This window comes from Schistocerca nitens, chromosome 6 (assembly GCF_023898315.1).
Source record: "Schistocerca nitens isolate TAMUIC-IGC-003100 chromosome 6, iqSchNite1.1, whole genome shotgun sequence".
NCBI lineage: Eukaryota > Metazoa > Arthropoda > Insecta > Orthoptera > Acrididae > Schistocerca > Schistocerca nitens.
This window is the reverse complement of record NC_064619.1, coordinates 716,362,583-716,384,764: the sequence shown is the minus strand read 5'-3', so window position 1 is coordinate 716,384,764 and position 22,182 is coordinate 716,362,583. Positions and strand designations below refer to the sequence as shown.

The 22,182-nt window shown below is 42.3% G+C and overlaps 1 protein-coding gene across 2 annotated transcripts in view; it reads right to left on the bottom strand.

The window, feature by feature from the left end:
• LOC126262679 (WW domain-containing oxidoreductase) overlaps positions 1-22,182 on the bottom strand; it is a 196,519-nt gene that overhangs the window by 161,512 nt on the left and 12,825 nt on the right. The window contains exons 2-3 of one of the 2 annotated variants that reach the window (XM_049959454.1): positions 16,289-16,419; positions 11,284-11,348 (exon numbers count right to left, since the gene is read on the bottom strand). In XM_049959454.1, coding sequence (XP_049815411.1) covers positions 11,284-11,348; positions 16,289-16,407 — 184 coding nt within the window. In that variant the 5' untranslated portion in view covers positions 16,408-16,419. The remainder of the gene's footprint in view (positions 1-11,283; positions 11,349-16,288; positions 16,420-22,182) is intronic. The other variant, XM_049959455.1, reaches the window with a different exon arrangement.

The window sequence follows — 22,182 nt, the reverse complement described above, 5'->3', positions numbered from 1 at the left end:
CGATTATGAAGATTGTTATATTTGTTGGCTGGTCAGCAGGCCATTTTTAAAATACCAAAAGAAAACTCAGAAACTGTAACAAAACTAAGCTTTAAGGCAACAGAAGTTGTTGCCAAAAGAGGAAAACCTTTATCTGATGGAGAATTCATCAAAGAATGTTTGGAAATCTTTGCATCAGCATTGCGTCCAGAATGGACATTATTAGTGAAAAATACAAGCTTGTCACATCAAACTATAGCACGCTGAGTTGATGACATAGCAAAAGATACTAAAATTTCACTTAAAACACAATTAAAGTAATGTGTGCTTTACAGCTTAGCGCTTGATGCAGTGCTGATGTTTCAGATGACAGTCTTTGTAAGAAGAGTGACAGAGAACTGCACCATAATCAAGGAATTATTTGACTTGCATTCAATGAAATGTAAGACAATGGGACACAACACATATGAAGAAATAAGAAGTTGTCTGGAAAAGTTTGACCTTCAAGGTGAAAATCTTTCTGGGTTAACAGATGGTAAGCCACTGATGACAGGGAGAACAAACAGATTTGTGGCTTTGATGAGTAATCGCATGACACACACAATTGTAAAACACTGCTACATTATTCACAAAGAACAGCTGTGTACCAAAGATCTTGATTTGAAGAATGTGATGAAAAAGGTATATTGTCTGTCAATTTCATATACACAACAGGATTAAATCATAGACATTTTCAGACCTTTCTGTCAGAAGCAGGCCCAAGTCATGATATCATATGGCTCAGCAGATCAGCAACGCTCACACAATTTTATTCTCTGTTGGGTGATAAAAAAAACTTTAAGGAGACCGACAAAGGACAAAATTCCAGGTTTTTGGAGAATGAACAATGGTTGAATGATTTAGCTTTTTTAGTTGACATGACTACATACCCCACCAACCTAAATATAAAGCTCCAAGGTAATATGTGTAGAAATGTATGGACATATTCAAGGATTTATTGAAATGCTTATCTTGTTCAAGAGAAAAGGAAAAGACAGTTGGGTCACTGGGAGATCTTATCTATGTGAAATCAAGAGATACTGGATTTCAACATGTATGATGTCTCTTTGCTGCAAATAATGAGGAAAGAGTCTGACAGTAAATTCACAGATTTTAAAAATCAAGAGCCCTATATAAAAATGTTCCAAAATCCTTTTGAGGTTAAGAATGAAGACATCATGTTACACATATAGACGAAGTTGACTGAACTCAAAAGTAACGAAACCCTTAAGACAACCTACCAGAGTTGCCCACAGAATGGACTGACATAATTTTATATAAAAATATATCAGACCTGATAAGCATCCCAACCTATCCGAGTTAGTACTTCAAAAGGTGCTCGTACTTGAAAGTACATATATCTGGAAGCAATTTTTTTTATGAATGAAAAATGTAAAATCTAAAACAAGATCTTCACTGACACATGACGATCTGAGCAGAATTCTCAGAATTGTGGTATCAAACATAACTCCAAATATCGAAGAACTGTGCAAAAAAAAGCTTTTTGCTCATTGAGTATTCATTTTTTTTTTTATTTGGGCAGGCAAGAGACTGTTTTTACTTGGAGCTTCTTCAACATGCATCCAGTTTTACATGATAGTGTGCCAGTGTGCAGTATAAAAGCAGAAGCTGCCTCTTCCTTTGTGACTTCTTCTGTTTCCACAGGATGTACTGTTTTGGTGGGATGAAGAGCATGCCTAATCTACCATTCTAAGTACCCTGGGAACACCTCATAACTGTATTATGGGAAAAAAACAGGTACCCAGAATGGTAGATTACGGTAGGTGCGCTCTCTGCCCCATCATAACATTAAAAGCTATGGAAGCAGAAGGAGTCATGCAGGAAGAGGCAGCCACTGACTTTGTACCACACACAGGTGCACTATTTGGAAAAATTGGACACATATTGAAGAAGCACTGAGTAAAAACTGTCTTTTGCCCACCCCATAAAACACCAGCATTCTTGGGAAGAGTCAAAGATAATCTCGGTTTGCAGAAGGCCGCTGTATACCAGATTCTGTGTTAATGTTGAACGATATATTGGACAGACAGTGTGCACCATCAAAGATCATTGCCAAGAACATCAGAGGCACACTCGACTGATGTAACACAACAAGTCATTGGTCGCAGAGCACGCGATGGAGTACGAAAGCACCATGATCTTGGTACAGACTTCCAAATACTGGGACAGTGTTGTTAAAGAGGCCACAGAAATTCCCGCCAGAGACTATCTCATTCACCGAGATTGCAGCTACAATCTTAGCAAGGCTTGGGAACAAGTACTGAGTTTAATTAAGAAGACTCTCAGGAAACAAAATGATCTGGCGACTGGGAAAGCGTATCGGCAGTCGCAGGTGTAGACCATGGAGGGAATGGTTCGTGTGGGGGATGGGATGCAGCTCAGCTGCATGTCCTCAGGAGCTAGCTCAGTTTTTCTCAGTCACATTATCAGACAAGTCCTCCCACTCCTAGAGCCTTCAATGTACTCCTTCCACCTATCTGCACTTTCCTCTGCATTTGACAGTAGAATTCCGCTTGCACACTTAATACTGATGCCTTGCCTTTCAATGTTACTGCAAATTGTTTTGAATCAGTCCTGAATTTAAAGTAACAGGGATATTGTTGGGTTTGATGTGGAAAGCATGAAAAATTATTTGTGAATAATGAAACACGTCTGTCCACATAACGATGAAACAAATTATTGGCTTTCGCCATTTATATTAAAATGAAACATTTACTTACATAAAACTTGCAGTGCCTCGCAAGTAACTATCATTTTCATATTGGGAGGGTTGTGTGCATATTTCTTTATCTGCTTTTGAAACAACTGCTACACATTTGATCTTCATTTTCAAATAAAAATATACAGCTTTCCTCAGTCTAAAAGTTGGTATGAACACCACAGTGTTTTACAAGACATCATCATGTAGGACGTGGAAAGCCCTTTGCCTTCTTTCTTCCTTAGAAATCACTCACCCAGCCAGTTATGGCAGGGGGTGGGACCTAAATTTTAACAGTGTAATGTGGATTTGGTGACAATGTTCATCTTTGCATTTTTCACATTAACAAATCATTGCCACTGCTGAAAGAAGCAATAAGTGATGGGGAAAAAGTCTCAGGAACAATTGGAAATTGAACCCCAGACCTTTGGATTTGGACTGTGGCAGTTATTCACTCGGCCACTCCATCTGAGTTTATATTTTGTTATTAAATATGCAATAGTATTCTCAGAATAAATGCTGTTTTATCTAATATACATAGAAACACAAAGTGTGAATGTCCATTTCCACTTTTTCATCAGATGAGTGCCTCTTCCATTTTCTCACAGCCTCCTATGACAGTACTGGAAATACTCACTGAGAGCATGTGAGTCAGTAAGGTTACTTCTGCTCCACTCAAACAGCCACCAACTCTGTTTGCACTGACTGGCCCCAGCTGTTGCCTCCTAAGGCAGTATTGGAGATAACCACAGGGAGTGCACTAGTTGGAAACTGAGTTACCTGCTGCTTATCCAGATCCGATGGCAAGTTCTAGCCAGCAGCCACAGACACTTCTACTGCTGCTCCTCTCATGAGCACCAAATCAGTGTCATAACTGCACACTGAGGTTCCATCCTGGGTGGCTGTATGGGCAAGGACATTTCTACGACATTCCAGGTGACAGGAGATAGAGTGATTTCTTTCTGTCTTTGTAATCTAATGTGTACTATGGCTACCAAAGGGCAGTATACTAAACCATTCAAACCTATGGTAGTCAGAACAGCTTCTGTTAATTGCACTGTTCTCATAAACATGAAGCAAAATTTATACTCCAAGTGCATACTATCTCTGGAAATTCCAAAATCTTGGTCATTTTAATGAAATTATGCTCACAGTACTATATCCACATTCATGTTGATGCCTTGGGAAATGCACAAGGTGCCACTGCTATCACTGAAAAACAAGGCCATCAGCTGAGCTGCCTGCCTAAATTATGATGACAATGAGATGCCACCAGCTGCTGGAAGCCCAGGAAACTACACTCACCAGGAAAAGAACACTGCCAAGGATATCATAAAATTCATGGACACATCTGACAGCGAGATCTCATAGAGTGTTAAACCAACACAGTGGAGTGATGTAGTGGCTCTGGCAACTTTACCTCATCTGCCTTGATGCTAGCTGGGACATTTCAGACCCTATTGCCACTTTCCAATGGGACTACTGTTAAGTACCAGGAAATCTATGTTGTAATGGCACAGGAAACAGTTCATCTAAGGAGAACACTTTCGTAGAATTTAATCAGTACAAAAAGCTCCAATTGTGGCACATCACAATAAGCCACAACTTGCGCAACACACTGTCATTAAAATATGGAGCACAAACTGATCTCTTCACGTACTGGTATTTGTTTATTCTGTTCTCATAGCTTTGCTTGTAAGAACACTTCATGGCAGACTACGTGATTCTAAGAGGTTATTTATAGATACTGTACACCAAGGATTATAACAAGTTGGCTGTAGATACTTATTAGTAATACTGTCAGACAGAACCTTGGTGAAATTCAAATTTGTGACTGTAATACAAAGTGATTATAACAACAGATTGGACATTACACACAAGAATAGATATTATCTTTGGTTCCTGTTAGAAATGCTTCCCTGAAGTACAATCTTTGCCTTATAACACACTAGTATAGCAATTGGGAGAAGTCTTCACGATGTAGCTGTATCAACTATCATTAAAAAAGCTACACAGAGTTACAGAAACAAACATAAAAGTCTACATGCAGAGCAAACTAGACATGCATATATTTTTATCATATCTCATACAGTATTCAGAATCACAAAATTCAGCTAAGGGGACATAACTATGACTCGTGTTCAGGCAAACAGCTGACTGAGGTCTGGAAAAATATGCACATAGCAGAACAGTTGAAGATGCAGAATCCTTCAATGTTTGTCAACAAGGTTAGGCATAATACTTTCTCTGTTGGTTGATCTGTATCCATTTTATGTTTATAACATCTATTAGCTGTTCTATGGCTTAAGATTCACCTAGGCCTACAAGAATTTGGCATTTCATTGGTCTCAGTAAAATTGACAATAAAATATGCAACTGAAAGTTCTTCTTGTACATGAGTATGTTCATACTGTAACCACTGAAGCACTGGCTTAACAATTATCCATTACGAAGTATACTATCTCTCAATATGCAGCAAAGTAATCTCTGGTTGACAGTGACACACACACACACACACACACACACACACACACACACACACACACACAAATGGTTAGAGCTTCAAAAGCAAATGACCAAATTATGGTTCAAGAGGGAAAAATAAAATAAAATAAAACAATACAGATTGAACTGAAATGAGAATTACTGTAGACAACATTAAATAAATAAATGGCACACAGTTGCCAATCTGGTGCACGTCTTGATATCTTTCGCATGTTTCCGACAACACAGCAAACTGCTTTGATCAAATTCCATAGTTCATTGATACTTCTGATACAGAAGTCAGCCATCAGCCTCTGCTGTTGAAGCACCAGAACACTAGCAAGTTTCATATTTAGCTTTCCTGTTGTGTTCACAGTTTACTTCTTAAATACTTTATGTGCTTTTATGTGCCTGCATAGTTTAATTCATAGATTCATGTAATTAAGAGGTGTTGTATTGTGTTCCAGTAATGGTAATTTGTATATTCATGCAGTCTGCAGCACAGTAGTCATTTGTTTGTTCCTTCTGGATGGCCAATAACTATTTGCCACAACAAGGCAGCTACCAGACTCCATTGGTGACGCTTCAGGAGATTCGCAAGCCATATATTTAGCTTTTTCTGTTTGTTTCACAGTTTAAATCTTACGTTAGTAGGATGGGTAGTGTGTGTGTGAATGCTGTGGGTGGGTGCAGCAGGAGCTGTGTGCAGTATGTGAATGCAGCTGGAGACACTTATGGCAATGGTCAGCTACCTGCAGGCTGCTGCCTCTGGGTATAGTGGTAGCAGAGCATCTGGCGCATTGCATGGGACAACTCAGGTGTCACTTGTTTCGCTCACGGGCTCTGCTACCAAGGCACCTTGCAGTGTACCCGTTACAAGGGATTCACGCTCACCACAGGATGAGTTACAGGTTGTAACATTTTCGTGCTGATTATGGTGGATAGCCAATGTGGAGGCTGGCTGTCTGGCCTCACCTATTCACTCAGTGAGCAGACAAGTGGCCATTCCCTCAGCAGGCTCTGGCTCTGCGTAGGCACAAGGTGGAGGGCTCACTAGTTACCAGAAGCTCCAATGTTATGTGCATTAAGAAACCCCTTATGGAAAAAAGGGTCCCGGGCTGGTACTCAGTATGTCTGCTGGGGGCCTCATAAGAGATTTGGAGGGGCCCTGCCTGCAGCAATTGAGCCTGCAGGGCGCAATTGTCTGCCAGTTGCAGTCCGTGTTGGCACCAATGACATCTGTCGCTTGGGCTCCAAAGCCATCCTCAGTTCGTACAGTCATCTAGCAGAAGTGGTGCAGACTGGTGGCTTCGCATGTGGGGCACAAGTAGAGCTCACAACTTGCAGTATCACTCCTAAAGCTGACCGGGGTCCTTTGGTTTGGAGCCTAGTGACAGGTCTCAACCAAAGCCTCTGGTGATTCCATGATGGTCTTTGCTGCAGATTTGTAAACTCATATTATGTGGTGAGGGATTATCATATACCCCTGATAGATTAGGGGTACACTACACAAAGGAAGCAGCTACTTAGTTAGCAGAGTACTAGTGGAGTGCACATGGTTTTTTTTTTTTTTTAAGGCTAGGTGGTAGTTTGAGAGCCTCTGATGAAAGCTCACCAGTCAGTTTACAGAGAGTGAAATCAGACTGCTTACAAAGAAGGTACACTTCAACTGTCAAAATTTTAACAGTAAATTGTTAAAATATTCATAATAAAGTTCTTGAACTTACTGCTCAAATTATTCTAGGAACCCTAAGTGGAAAGCTCCAAAATATTTAGTAAGGCATAGAGTGTACATCAAAAAGACAGACTGGATGCCATAGGAGGGGGAGCATTCATTGCTGTTGAAATAATATTCTCTCTATCAAGGTCGAAATTGACTTTGATTGTGAAGTCATGTGAACACAAGTAGGAGGCCCAGGTAAACTCAAGTTAATCTATTGGTTTCACCACCCAACTGATTCCTACATGACACTTGTAGAATCATTCAAGGGAAGTCTACACTCAATAGTGCGGAAATACCCGGATCACGCAGTACTAGCTGGAGGTGACTTTTAATCTACCTAGTATAGGCTGGCACATCCCTGGATTCACTGCAGGTGTAGAGACAGACAGTGTTGTGAAGTACTTTTGAACATGTTTCCTGAAAACTACCTTGAACAACTATTTGGCAATCCACACACAATGGAAATACACACATCAAAAAAAGTTTTGCATCACCCCAGTTCCCAGAACTCCTGAAGACAGACGTTAACTGTGGATATTGTATCACAGACACAGTCCCTTTGACTGTTCAGAGATGTCACTAAACCCACCCAAAGATGTAAACAACCATGCATGAGCAGCGCCTCTTAGATGGAGGGGGTCCGACGGCTGATCAGTTCCAGTCATTCCACCAGGAAGGAGGTACATGCCTCGGGTTGTCTGTAGTTCAATCATGCCTAGACAGTCAATACCACGGTTTGATCACATCCACATTGTTGTTTTGTGCCAGGAAGGGCTCTCAACAAGGGAAGTGTCCAGGCATTTCGGAGTGAACCAAAGCAATGTTGTTTGGACATGGAGGAGATAGAGAGAGACAGGAACTGTCGATAACATGTCTCACACAGGCCGCCCAAGAGCTACTATTGCAGTGGAAGACTGCTGCCTACAGATTATGGCTCAGAGGAACCCTGACAGTAACACCACCATGTTGAATAATGCCTTTCAAGCAGCCACAAGACATCATGTTACAACTCAAACTGTGCACAACACCCGTCCATGGCGAGGTCCATCTTTTCAACCATGACACCATGCAGAGAGGTACAGATGGGACCAACAACATGTTGAATGGACCGCTCAGGATTGGCATCACGTTCTCTTCACCGATGAGTGTTGCATATGCTTTCAACCAGACAGTCGTTGGAGACGTGTTGGGAGGCAAACCGGTCGGGCTGAACGCCTTAGACACACTGTCCACTGAGTGCAGCAAAACGGAGGTTCCCTGCTGTTTTGGGGTGGCATTATGTGGGGCCAATGTATGCCACTGGTGGTCATGGAAGGCGCCGTAACGGCTGTACGATACGTGAATGCCATCCTCTGACCAGCAGCATATCGGCGAGGCATTTGTCTTTATGGATGACAATTCGCGCCCCCATCATGCACGTCTTGTGAATGACTTCCTTCAGGATAACTACATCACTCGACTAGAATGGCCAGCATGTTCTCCAGATATGAACCCTATTGAACATGCCTGGGATAGATTTAAAAGGGCTGTTTATGGACGACGTGACTCACCAACCACTCCGAGGGATCTACACTGAATTGCTGTTGAGGAGAGGGACAATCTGGACCAACAGTGCCTTGATGAACTTGTGGATAGTAAACCACGATGCATACAGGCATGCACCAATACCAGAGGACATGCTATTGGGTACTATAGATACCGGTGTGTACAGAAATCTGGACCACCACCTCTGAAGGTCTCGCTGTATGGTGGTACAACATACCATGTGTGGTTTTCATGAGCAATAAAAAGGGCGGAAATAATGTTTATGTTGATCTCTATTCCAATTTCCTATACAGGTTCCAGAACTCTTGGAACTGTGGTGATGTGCATATTTTAGGCCCAGTAGCTACAAACAATCCAGATCTTATCGACAGGGATTGGTGATCATGCTATCATAGTGACGACAGTTAATAAAGTTAATAAATGCATCAAGAAAGCTACCTGAGTATTTATGCAAGGAAAAGCAGATAAGCAGTTGTTAGCATCCCACTTAGACATCACTTACTTCCTGTACGATGGATGTTGAGGAAGTTCAAACTGTCGCACTTTGGAGGTGTACACGCAAAGTAAATGGCTTAAGGGTGGGATAGACCCTCCATTGTTTAATGATCGAACTCAGAAAATGCTAAGGAAACAGAAACCATTGCACTCTTGGTTCAAGAAAGAATGTGCAAATGTTGACAGGCAAAAGCTTGTAGAAATTCCTGTGTCCAAAAGACAATGTATGTGGGAATTATACAACAGCTTCCACTATCACACCTTAGCAAACATCTTGCTGAGAAAATTCTGGTCATACATAAAATCACTAAGCAGACTGAAGGCTTACATCCAGTCACTTGTTGACCAGTCTGAAGGCAGAAGACAACAAAAGGAAAGCTGACATTTTAAATTCCATGCTTAATCATTCACACAGGAGATTCATACCAATAAACCATCGTCTGATTGTCACACGGACTTCTGCATGGAGGTCATAGAAATAGGCATCCCTGGCACAGGGAAGTAACTGAAAGACCTCAAAACAAGTAAGTTGCCAGTTTCAGATGGAATCCCAATTAGCTTTTATAGAGAGTACTCTGTGACACTGACCCCCTTACTTAGAGTTCATTTATTGCCAATCTTTCATACCTTAAGAGCTGTGAGAACTTGTTTAGTGCTCAAAGCTCTTAAGGCATTTTAAAGCCCATGTTTACTAAAGCTTTTCGCTTTGGATGATTGTGCCTGTTATACTTCTGAATACTGACTATTCTTCCTGGGGTACCCTGTAAGCCATGAAATGATATGTTGCACTGGGTACTTGGTATACCTAAATAATTTTCTCAGCTTATAATTATGTTCAAACATTGTGTGTGTTGAGGGAGCAGAAAGCATTTGTTTTCCTTTTGCATGTACCTAAATTTCTCTACTTTCACCATAATGGTCATTACAAGAGATAAAGTAATGTTCTGTGTCTCATACAGGAAAGTGGAACGTGTTTTCCAAAGGAGTTCATTGAATGTTATTGAGACTCTTGTATTGACTAAACAAACATTACAAAACATGTAATTCATCCTTGAAAAGTCTATTTCTTCCATTACTCTAGCTTATTAAGCATCCCAGACCAGTACAGAACACTTGCACACTCACTGACTGCAACATCCATCATATGTGAATTAAATTTCCTTCGGGTTCTTCCCATAAATCCTAATTCGGCATCTGCCCCTCCACCTGGCTACATTTATGTAGATATTCCCCTTCAAAAGACTCAGGACAGATACTACCCAATACTTGACAAATGTCACTGATTTCAGAGACTACTTGTCAATTGCATAAACTAACAGTGTTGGGCTTTATGTTTGTTTACATGTAATACATTACACTTATTTGTTGTTGAGGGTCGGCAACTAACCTTCTGTGCCAAGCACTGATGAAATTGGGATCTTCCTGCATCTTTTAACACATTTCTAATGATATATTGTGATACAGAACTGCACCATCTATAAACAGCCTGAGATAGCTATGTATCTACTTGCTACATCCTTTATATAAATGGTGAACTAATCACACTGAGGTACAAGGGACACTAACAACGTAATCACAACTGTTAATCAATTTATTGTCACATGTTTACACTTGATTATTGTTAATTGTAGATTATGGAAAACAAGTCTTATCACAGTATTTCAATCATACACACCATGTAAACAAAATGAACTACTTTGTATAAAGATGTTCATTTAGTACAACATATTACTTCACAAGAGCAATAAATAGTTAAGAGTATCAGAAGCTGCAACAACATGACAACATATAGCATGATGAAAACATTGTGCATTTCTGAAACATTGTAATGATTCGCTTTTGGCAGTAGTGAAGTACGTAAGTATGAAGCATAATTCTGAAGAGTTGAGAAACACTTTAAACCATGCAAACACTTAAGGAATACCAGAAGTAATAACTGAAGTAAAACTCAGAACGAAATCCGTCCTTGGGACCTACGAAAAAGAAATATCTCCAATTTCTGATTCCAAGCAATGAAGTACTGTCAAGAATGTGCAGAGAAATCAATACAACAATTTCAGGCTATTATGATTAAAAGGATAAGCATAAAGAATATTACATAAGCAGAAGATGACAGATAATAATGGAATACCTGTATGTCTTACACAAAAATGTGGAAGAGTAAGAACTGAAAAAAACTGCAGTAAGCATAGTATAAGTGAAGAGAGCAATAAAGAAAATGACATTCTTTCTTGACTAGCACAATACAAGATTACTGCAACACATTTTTCCACAACATGATGAAAACAGAGACACTAACCTCCTGACACAACTTTCTTCTTTCCTGTCCTTGGGTGTGTCCATTGTGTTCCTTTTGTTGCATGGCTGCATGAAAAAATTATATTACAAAATCAATCCAAACACAATAAAACAACAATATCTTAAGTGCACAATATTTATCATGTATGTAAGAATGAAGACAGAAGATTTATTTTGTTTTCAACCAGACATGTTCCACCTATTTGTGCTAAGCATTATCAGGAAAGTAGATTGCTAATAAAATGAGTTGATACAATATTCTGCATGTCAGGCATGCTGTATTTGCATTCTTTCTCAGAAATGATGTATCTGAGATTATTCCTGGAAATTACATTCCAGCCAAACCTCAACATCAAAGCTGTTGGTGGATTCTACCAGAAAATTGAAGTCAGCCACAGAATTTCAAACGGGAAGTTACAAAAACTGAGCTCTCAAAACTGAACACTTCTTTGTGACTCTTTATGATATGTCACACCAATATGATAATGTCACCGAAGTAGTTCTTCGGTTTGAAAAGTTCAAAAACATACAAGGGAAGAAACAGGATTTTGCAAGGTAAAGGACATTAGACAGACCTTTACATTTCCAATGTCAGAGAGAGGGGGGGTCAAAGATCTCACATATTGAGAGAACAAGAACTGAATTTCCATTTTTCAATATTTTATTTAATTTAATTATTTATTGTGGAGAGAATATGGGAGGAATACCTTATATACAGATCAAAGACACCAACTGTCAACAATGTTCTTCTGTGAGATAAGAATGAACCACCAAACATTTGGGTAGCATGCTGGTTTTAACAGCTACAGAGACAATACTGTTCTATTAGTTTCAGACTTCACAGAAGTTTAAAAACGCCATGTAGTTTGCTACCGAGTAAAAAGTTCATTCAAAAAACAATCACTAACCAGGCAGTTATCCTTTTATTACCGATAATATTAATCCAGCAAAGTATGCAGGAGAGCATCTAAGAAGCCTAGAAAGTAAAAGAGAGGTACTTGCAGGACAAGCTGTAAAAGCAGGTCACAACTCATTCCTGGATAGTTCAGTCAGTAAGTCATGAAAGGCACAGTTCTGGGTTCAAGTACCAGTCTGACACACAATTTTAATCTGCCAGAAAGTTTCAATACATTGCACACACTGCTGCAGAGGAAATACTTGGGTATATATGAAGGGGTCAAATAATTAAGAGCTCAACTGTATTTAGAAAAAGTAAAGAACACTTCAAAACACTTATTAAACAATACTTAAAAGTTATAATGTTTGTACTGTGAAGTGGCCTCATATCACACATAATTTCATTTTGCTTCTTCAAACATTGATTACTTCATTCCATAAAGCTGTTTTGATCATCCAGCAAGGGGACTAAGACTCCAAATTTTTTCAGTTTTGAGAATTCTATTCTATGGTGACAATTTACTAGTATCTTCCCAGTTACAGCCTATTAAATTACAAAAAGAGCACTTTCCTTTTCTTTTTATTAGCACAATATTTAGCTTTTAGCAATAATGAGAATATACACTAAGAGATGGAAATATTTATTTATTCATCCGCGTATCATCTGATGATGATATAGAATTTGTCATCATAAAACAACGAAAATAACTAGCTGAAATGTACACATACATAGAATATATCTGGATGAGGACATGACAGTTGGATGGCCATAGCGCTTCTGAATGAACCATCTTGGCATTTGGCTGAAATTATTTAAAAAACCACAGAAAACCTACATCAGAATGACTACACAGAGTAAATTCCATTCTCTCAAATATAAGGTCAGAGTCTTAATGACCCCACTGCCTCAAGTTGGTCTGTTATACAGCGTTCTTTTGTTTATACACAATTTGAACAAGATAACTAAAAAAACACACACACACACACACACACACACACACACACACACACACCCACACACACACTCTGCCATGAAGGAATTTAGGCAGGTGGACTGGTGTCAGGATTGTGTCAAGAGCAATGGGTAGAAGGAGAAAAAGGTGGGAAGCAGTTAGAGGGGTTGGGGATGGATAGCTAGCAGCTCTGAGAGAGGCAGCAGATGTGCTGGCGAGTAATGTGGGAGAGAGGGACGACAGGTGCATGAGCTAGACATTTGATACACATAATCAGAACTAGTGTGGTGCATCATATAATGAACATGATTTGGAGGTGTGGATTGGGAAGAGGAGACAGTACAGAGAAAGGGGAAAGTGTTGAATAGCGGGTGTGGGGCCAGTGGGTTTATGGAGACTAAGGCTAGGAGGATTATGGCAGATGCAAAAATTCTCTCTCTCTTTCTCTCTCTCTCAGCATAATATCAGGTCCCATTTCAGTATGGCCTCACCGCCTTTGACATATCGGTGCAGTTGCTGCTATTACAGGATGGCACTGCTGCCGCTTCAAGCCAAGCCCATCATCAACCTGCTGACATCCCACCAGTGCATCAACAGCTAGCGAGCACCACCAGTCTGTTACTTTCAGTTGATCCTATCAGTTTCTGCCAGCACCCCACCCGCCTGTCGCATGATGCAACCAGCTCCTCCGCAGCCATCCTTGTTGCTGCACTGGTGTCATGTAGGGACCTGAAGCGATGCTTTCTCCTCTGGTGTCCCTGATGCTGTTTGCAGGTTCAAATGAGTCTCTAGTCACTGGCACTACCACCGTGTTTCCAGCTGCAGCCAGCCTTGCTGCTCCAGGCTTCTTCATAGCCATCCCTGTCACTGCAACGGTGTCAAGTTGGGCACCTGTAGAAACGCCTTTTTGTCCATTGCTCCTAGACATCACTGGCAGGATACGAGTTGTTGGCCACCACTGCCACCGCCAGCCTTCTCGACATTAATGTCACTTTTTTGCTTCACTTCCTTCTCCCTTTCCTATGTTGTCACCTCTGCCATATCACTCTTGGTCGAGTCATCGTGCTCCTGTACTATCATTTTCCAGTGGCATTTGATGGGATATTCTTGGAAGGTGTGATGTAAAACCCTGGGCCGCACCTGGTTGTGTCTCCATCACAGCCTCCAGACAGCTGCTTTCCCTTCCTCAACGATGAGCACCCTGCCTGTCTGTTGTTTCCAGATCCCCAAACATGACAGCCTTTCGAGTTGTCCACATCAGTGCCATACTGGAAGTCTAGCCAGCATTGGTGTGTCTTGGGTTGCCACCATTGATTAAGCATTGTCCCCTCATTGGTCGCCAAAGCTTGCTGATGGTGCTTCTGCCCCACTGATCACATGGCATCTTCTCCCACTGGCAGCCCCTTCACCTTCGAGATGGCTTTTCCACCTCTTTTTAAGGTAAAAGGGGTATTATATCCCCTGGGATCCGCCAGTATGCAACAAAAGTCTGTACTACAGGCTGCTGCCCCTCCAGGCTGCTAGCAATACCTACTATGGAGATGCAGGATAAACAGTACAACCATAACATAAGTACACCACTTCTGTTGTCAACTGCACCTCCCACACCCACCACGGTAACACATAGAAACATCTTCACTGCTAGAGGCCCTACAATTAGTGCTGTCATCGTGGGCATCAATTATTCTACCACAGATCACGTGCCTCCCAATCACAACAGTGGGATTTTTCCACCAGGCAGCTGTAACGGACGCCACGTAGCTGACCAGGGCCAGTTCACATTGTGAGTTTCTCTGGGAAAGTGTTGATCATATTTTGCCTATCCGTGAATCGGAGCTCCCTTTGCCCAGAACAGCTCAGGTCTTTGCTACAAGTTGTGTCCAAATCTTCACTCCACTTGTCATTTGTGTTCAGCATACTGGCCACTGATACCTCCATTCCAAGGTACATTCCTAGTCTGTGTCTTCTCCAAGATTTCCATTTTCGGCCCGACATCAGTGGCACCCACAGCTTGCTAGTGCACAACTCAGTCACACTCCCGGATTATGACAGACATGTCCTCGGCCCAGCCGATGGAGCCCATCTCTCTGCAGTAGCCACACTACCTCCGATGAGCTATGAGCTTCTGCTTCACTGGGACCTATCTTCTGGACTGTCCTCAAGCCCTACCACTTTCCACTGATATGGTTGCACTGACATCACCCTTGTCATGACGCCTTCAGAGGTACATCAGTGGATAGGAAATAAGCAGTGTTGATTGGAGTCCAAATGACTGTTTTGTTGTGTTCCATTTATGAGTAAAATAAAGTTCATTTATTATTGCTATCTGGGGCACGTTAAGTGGCATGACTCTCTAGGCCACAACACAAAACACAGCTTTTGATGCAGCCACTGAAGTTGAACATGTGCTCAACTGCATATTGTGCTACTAGGTGGTCAAATTTGTTTTTGGCCACAGTGTGGAGCTCGTCAAAGGATTTCTTCCAAAAGCTAGCAAAGTTTTCAGTCCCTTTTGTGTGTGCCTATCAACAAGTCAATGTTTCTGCTATTTGGTGATTTGGTGAGTGATCTCCTTCACTTCTAAATTATTTACATTCTGCCAGAACTTTCCTTACTCTATTTACAATATAAAAAATAGTTTTTCTTTGTTTCTTTGTGTCTCTCTGCACTATCACTGCTCACACGCTATGAACATGCACTGGTAACTTCATGACCACAAACATGTAGCTAAGACCTTCGTACTCCTTTCAGTCCATCCACAAAACTGTCCCCACAACTATAAACATGTTACCACACCCCAGGTCCTTGCTTCACTCCATCTGGAAAACTGAGTACCCACCCACCCACCCACCCACCCACCCACCTCCCTCCCTCCCTCCCTCCCTTCTCCATCCTCATTCTCCTCCTAACCCATGAGTGAGATGCTGAGCTCAGGAGAACAATAAGGCTTTAGTATAGGACATGATTGTACTGTAAAAAAAAAAAAAAAAAAATACATTGTGATCAAGTATTGTAAGATGACAGGGTATCATAACTGTCCTCTTCTATTATTAACTCCTACACTTGGTCCTTTTTAAACAGATGTTTATAACCAGTACCACTAGTGTGACAGAGAGCTGCAGTATGCTGATGACAATGCTTCTCCAGCTCATTCACCTGCAGAGTTGTAGCCGCCAGTTGATTCCTTCAGCAGGTCTCTCCATCAATATTCCAAAGACAAAGGTGATGGCGCAGCCAACTCCTGGCTCCTCCGTTCCTGATTTCAGCATATCCATAATGATACACCCCTGGAACAAGTGGACCATTTCCTCTACCTAGGAAGTGTCGTAGTAACTGCCGTCTGCTTCGCGTCTGCTGTGCAGCGAGCTACGTTAATTTAAGTATTAACTGTATTATTCTCATTTGTCACTTCTTCTTCCATGTGTTTTTGCTTTTAGGAAGCTTTAATTGTCGAGTGGTAGTAATAGTGTTCCATGGATTTCGTGTTTGTTTTGAATACAGTCAGAGAGAGTCCCTTTAGTCAGCCATAGTGCCAGTAGTGCTAGTGTTTGTTTTCAATACAGTCCAGAGACAGGTAGTGCTATTTTCATTGTTTTCTACAAGAAGTGTCTAGCAACCACAGTTTAGTCAACTATCAGCCGCCTTTAGTGAATTAGCAGTCTAGTTAAAAGTTGATTAACTCTCTACAGTAAATTGATTTCTTACGATGGATAGAATGTGTGACTGCTGTGTACGGACGCAGGAGGAGCTGGCAATTGTTCGCGAACAGCTGAACGTGTTGATGGCCGCAGTCAGCCGTCTTCAGGCTGCTGCCTCGGAGTGTAGTGGCAGTGGGGAGTCTGGTGCGTCGCATGGAACACCCCAGGTGTTACATACTTCACCCACTGTCCCTGCCGTTGAGACATCTTCGTGGGTACCGGGTGCGGTTGGGCCACCCTCTCCCCAAGGGGAGTGGCGGGTTCAGCGGCGTTGGCGGCGCACGAGGCGGAGGGTCAATGTGGAGGCTGGCCGTGTGGCGTCGCCCACTCTGCCTGTGAGTAGACATGTGGCCGCTCCTTCAGCAAGGTCCGAGCAGACACACGGGGGGAGGGGTTTATTAGTTATTGGGAGCTCCAACATTAGGCGGATGATGGAGCCCCTTAGGGAAATAGCAGAAACGTCGGGGAAGAAAGCCAGTGTTCACTCTGTCTGCTTGCCGGGGGGCCTCATCCGAGATGTGGAGGAGACCCTGCCGGCGGCGATAGAGAGCACTGGGTGCACCCGACTGCAAATTGTTGCTCATCTCGGCACCAATGACTCCTGCCGTCTGGGTTCAGAGGTCATCCTCAGTTCGTACAGGCGGTTGGCGAAATTGGTGAAGGCGGAAAGCCTCGCTCGCGGGGTGGAATCTGAGCTAACTATTTGTAGTATCGTTCCCAGAACCGGTCGCGGTCCTCTGGTTTGGAGCCGAGTAGAAGGCTTAAACCAGAGGCTCAGACGATTCTGCAGAGATCTGGGGTGCAAATTTCTCTACCTCCGCTATCGGGTGGAGAAATGTAGGGTCCCCCTGAATAGGTCAGGCATGCACTACACGCAGGAAGCAGCTACAAGCGTAACGGAGTATGTGTGAGTGCACATGGGGGTTTTTTAGGTTAGAGGATTCCCCCCCTAGGTCCGACAAGACGCCTCCTGAGACGCGATGCAACAGGGAATAACAATATTAATGTGCTAATAGTAAACTGCACGAGCGTCTATAGAAAGGTCCCAGAACTGCTCTCATTAATAAACGGTCACAATGCCCATATAGTACTAGGGACAGAAAGTTGGCTGAAACCAGACGTAAACAGTAATGAAATCCTAAACTCAGATTGGAATGTATACCGCAGAGACAGGCTGAACAGTGAAGGGGGAGGTGTATTTATAGCGATAAGAAGTGCAATAGTATCGAAGGAAATTGACGGAGATCCGAAATGTGAAATGATTTGGGTGAAGGACACAGTTAAAGCAGGCTCAGACATGGTAATTGGATGTCTCTATAGGCCCCCTGGCTCAGCAGCTGTTGTGGCTGAGCACCTGAAGGATAATTTGGAAAATATTTCGAGTAGATTTCCCCACCATGTTATAGTTCTGGGTGGAAATTTTAATTTGCTGGATATAGACTGGGAAACTCAAACGTTCATAACGGGTGGCAGGGGCAAAGAATCCAGTGAAATTTTTTTAAGTACTTTATCTGAAAACTACCTTGAGCAGTTAAACAGAGACCCGACTCATGGCAATAACATATTAGACCTGGTGAGAAACAGACCCGAACTATTTGAAACAGTTAACACAGAACAGGGAATCAGCGATCATAAAGCGGTTACTGCATCGACGATCTCAGCCGTAAATAGAAATATTAAAAAAGGTAGGAAAATTTTTCTGTTTAGCAGAAGTGACAAAAAGCAGATTTCAGAGTACTTGATGGCTCAACACGAAAGTTTTGTCTCGAGTACAGATAGTGTTGAGGATCAGTGGACAAAGTTCAAAACCATCGTACAATATGTGTTAGATGAGTATGTGCCTAGCAAGATCGTAAGAGATGGAAAAGAGCCACTGTGGTACAACAACCGAGTTAGAAAACTGCTGTGGAAGCAAAAGGAATTTCACAGCAAACATAAACATAGCCAAAGCCTTGCAGACAAATAAAAATTACGCGAAACGAAATGTAGTGTGAGGAGGGCTATGCGAGAGGCGTTCAATGAATTCGAAAGTAAAGTTCTATGTACTGACTTGGCAGAAAATCCTAAGAAATTTTGGTATTATGTCAAAGCGGTAGGTGGATCAAAACAAAATGTCCAAACACTCTGTGACCAAATTGGTACTGAAACAGAGGATGACAGACTAAAGGCCGAAATACTAAATGTCTTCTTCCACTATAGTTCCTTCTCTAGATTGTTGAACAGATGACAAAATGGTAGATATCGAAATAGACGACAGAGGGATAGAGAAACAATTACAATCGCTCAAAAGAGGAAAGGCCGATGGACCTGATGGGATACCAGTTCGATTTTACACAGAGTACGCGAAGGAACTTGCCCCCCTTCTGGCAGCGGTGTACCGTAGGTCTCTAGAAGAGCGTAGCGTTCCAAAGGATTGGAAAAGGGCACAGATCATCCCCGTTTTCAAGAAGGGACGTCGAACAGATGTGCAGAACTAGAGACCTATTTCTCTAACGTCGATCAGTTGTAGCATTATGGAACACGTTTTATGTTCGAGTATTTGTTCGAGTATAATGACTTTTCTGGAGACTAGAAATCTACTCTGTAGGAATCAGCATGGGTTTCGAAAAAGACGGTCGTGTGAAACCCACCTCGCGCTATTAGTCCACGAGGCTCAGAGGGCCATAGACACGGGTTCACAGGTAGATGCCGTGTTTCTTGACTTCCGCAAGGCATTCGATACAGTTCCCGACAGTCGTTTAATGAACAAAGTAAGAGCATATGGACTATCAGACCAATTGTGTGATTGGATTGAAGAGTTCCTTGATAACAGAACGCAGCATGTCATTCTCAATGGAGAGAAGTCTTCCGAAGTAAGAGTGATTTCAGGTGTGCCACAGGGGAGTGTCGTAGGACTGCTGCTATTCACAATATACATAAATGACCTTGTGGATGACATCGAAAGTTCACTGAGGCTTTTTGTAGATGATGCTGTGGTATATCGAGAGGTTGTAACAATGGTAAACTGTACTGAAATGCAGGAGGATCTGAAACGAATTGACGCATGGTGCAGGGAATGGGAATTGAATCTCAATGTAGACAAGTGTAATGTGCTGCGAATACATAGAAAGATAGATCCCTTATCATTTAGCTACAATATAGCAGGTCAGCAACTGGAAGCAGTTAATTCCATAAATTATCTGGGAGTACGCATTAGGAGTGATTTAAAATGGAACGATCATATAAAGTTGATCGTTGGTAAAGCAGATGCCAGACTGAGATTCATTGGAAGAATCCTAAGGGAATGCAATCCGAAAACAAAGGAAGTAGGTTACAGTACGCTTGTTCGCCCGCTGCTTGAATACTGCTCAGCAGTGTGGGATCCGTACCATATAGGGTTGATAGAAGAGATAGAGAAGATCCAACGGAGAGCAGCGGACTTCGTTACAGGATCATTTAGTAATCGCGAAAGCGTTACGGAGATGATAGATAAACTCCAGTGGAAGACTCTGCAGGAGAGACGCTCAGTAGCTCGGTACAGGCTTTTGTTAAAGTTTCGAGAACATACCTTCACCGAAGAGTCAAGCAGTATATTGCTCCCTCCTACGTATATCTTGCGAAGGGACCATGAGGATAAAATCAGAAAGATTAGAGCCCACACAAAAGCATACCGACAATCCTTCTTTCAACGAACAAGACTGGAATAGAAGGGAGAACCGATAGAGGTATTCAAGGTACCCTCCACCACACACCGTCAGGTAGCTTGCGGAGTATGGATGTAGATGTAGATGTAGAAGCATACTGTCATCTAACTGCTCATCTCGAAAATATGTGGAGAATAGATCATGTGCTGCCCATGTAGCATTTGGATGTATTACAAGGCGTGTCTTCCTGAATAAAGACCTAACACTGTACACCAAACTGATGGTGTACAAAGCTGTAGTCATTTCCACCCTGCTATATGGTTGCGAAACCTGGACGTTATATTGCTGTGATCTGAAGAAACTAGAACGCTTCAACCCACAGAAGCTAAGATATATCATGAACCTGAAATGGGATGACTTCATATCCAACATGGCTGTTCTTAAGAAAGCAAAAATGTGTAGCATGCAAGCTCTTATCATTGGGCATCAATTCAGATGGGTCGGAAATGTCCAGCGGATGAAAAATGATAGACTTCCACGCCAAATGCTGTACAGCGAAGTCAGCACAGGTAAAAGGCCACGAGGTGCCCCTCTCAAACGTTATAAGGATCAGTACAAGAAAAATCTGAAAAACTTTAACATCGATCCGAGTAACTAGTCCACAATAGCAGAAGATCGAAGTCGCTGGTGCTCAGTTACCTCAAATGCTCTTCAAAACTTTGAGCTGGAACGTCGAAGAATGGAGAATGACAAACGTCGGAGACGTAAACTTCTCCAGGCTCAGCCATGTCCTCCACCTTCCATCAGTTGTAATGTCTGTGGCTGCTGTTCCACGCTAGGATTGGATTGCTAAGCCATCAATAACACTTCCACGCCTGAACCGTGACAAAGGAAATCTCAGGAGAGAAATGAAAACTTGGATATGGGTATCAGCCGACGACGATAACAAATCTTCTAGGGAAATGTATCATATAATTTTATATTTACTAAGATGGTATCTGTTCTTTCAGACATGTCCGAAAGAACATATACCATCGGTGACCAAGCAGCTCGTTAGAATGAAATTACAATGAAATGAACACCCTTAGCTGCTTACAGGCATTGACATACGTCAACGGGGACAGATGAAAATGTGTGCCCCGACCGGGACTCGAACCCGGGATCTCCTGCTTACATGGCAGATGCTCTATCCATCTGAGCCACCGAGGACACAGAGGATAGTGCGACTGCAGGGATTTATCTCTGGCACGCCTCCTGCGAAACCCACATTCTCAACGTATTGTCCCGCACTACATTCGTAGTGGCCCCACCAATTATACTCATTACTTGCGGCGCGTTGCCGATTCCCGTAAGAGTTCGGGCATTGTTTGTGCATTTGCACAGAAGAAGAAGATGGTCAAGTGGCCGGTGAGCCTTAATTATATATTTACTAAGATAGTATCTGTTCTTTCGGACATGTTCAGTGCGAATGCACAAACAATGCCCGAACTCTTACGGGAATCGGCAACACGCCGCGAGTAATGAGTATAATGGGCGGGAGCACTACGAATGTAGTGCGGGACAATACGTTGAGAATGTGGGTTTCGCGGGAGGTGTGCCAGAGATAAATCCCTGCAGTCGCGCTTTCCTCTGTGTCCTCGGTGGCTCAGATGGATAGAGCATCTGCCATGTAAGCAGGAGATCCCGGGTTCGAGTCCCAGTCAGGGCACACATTTTCATCTGTCCCCGT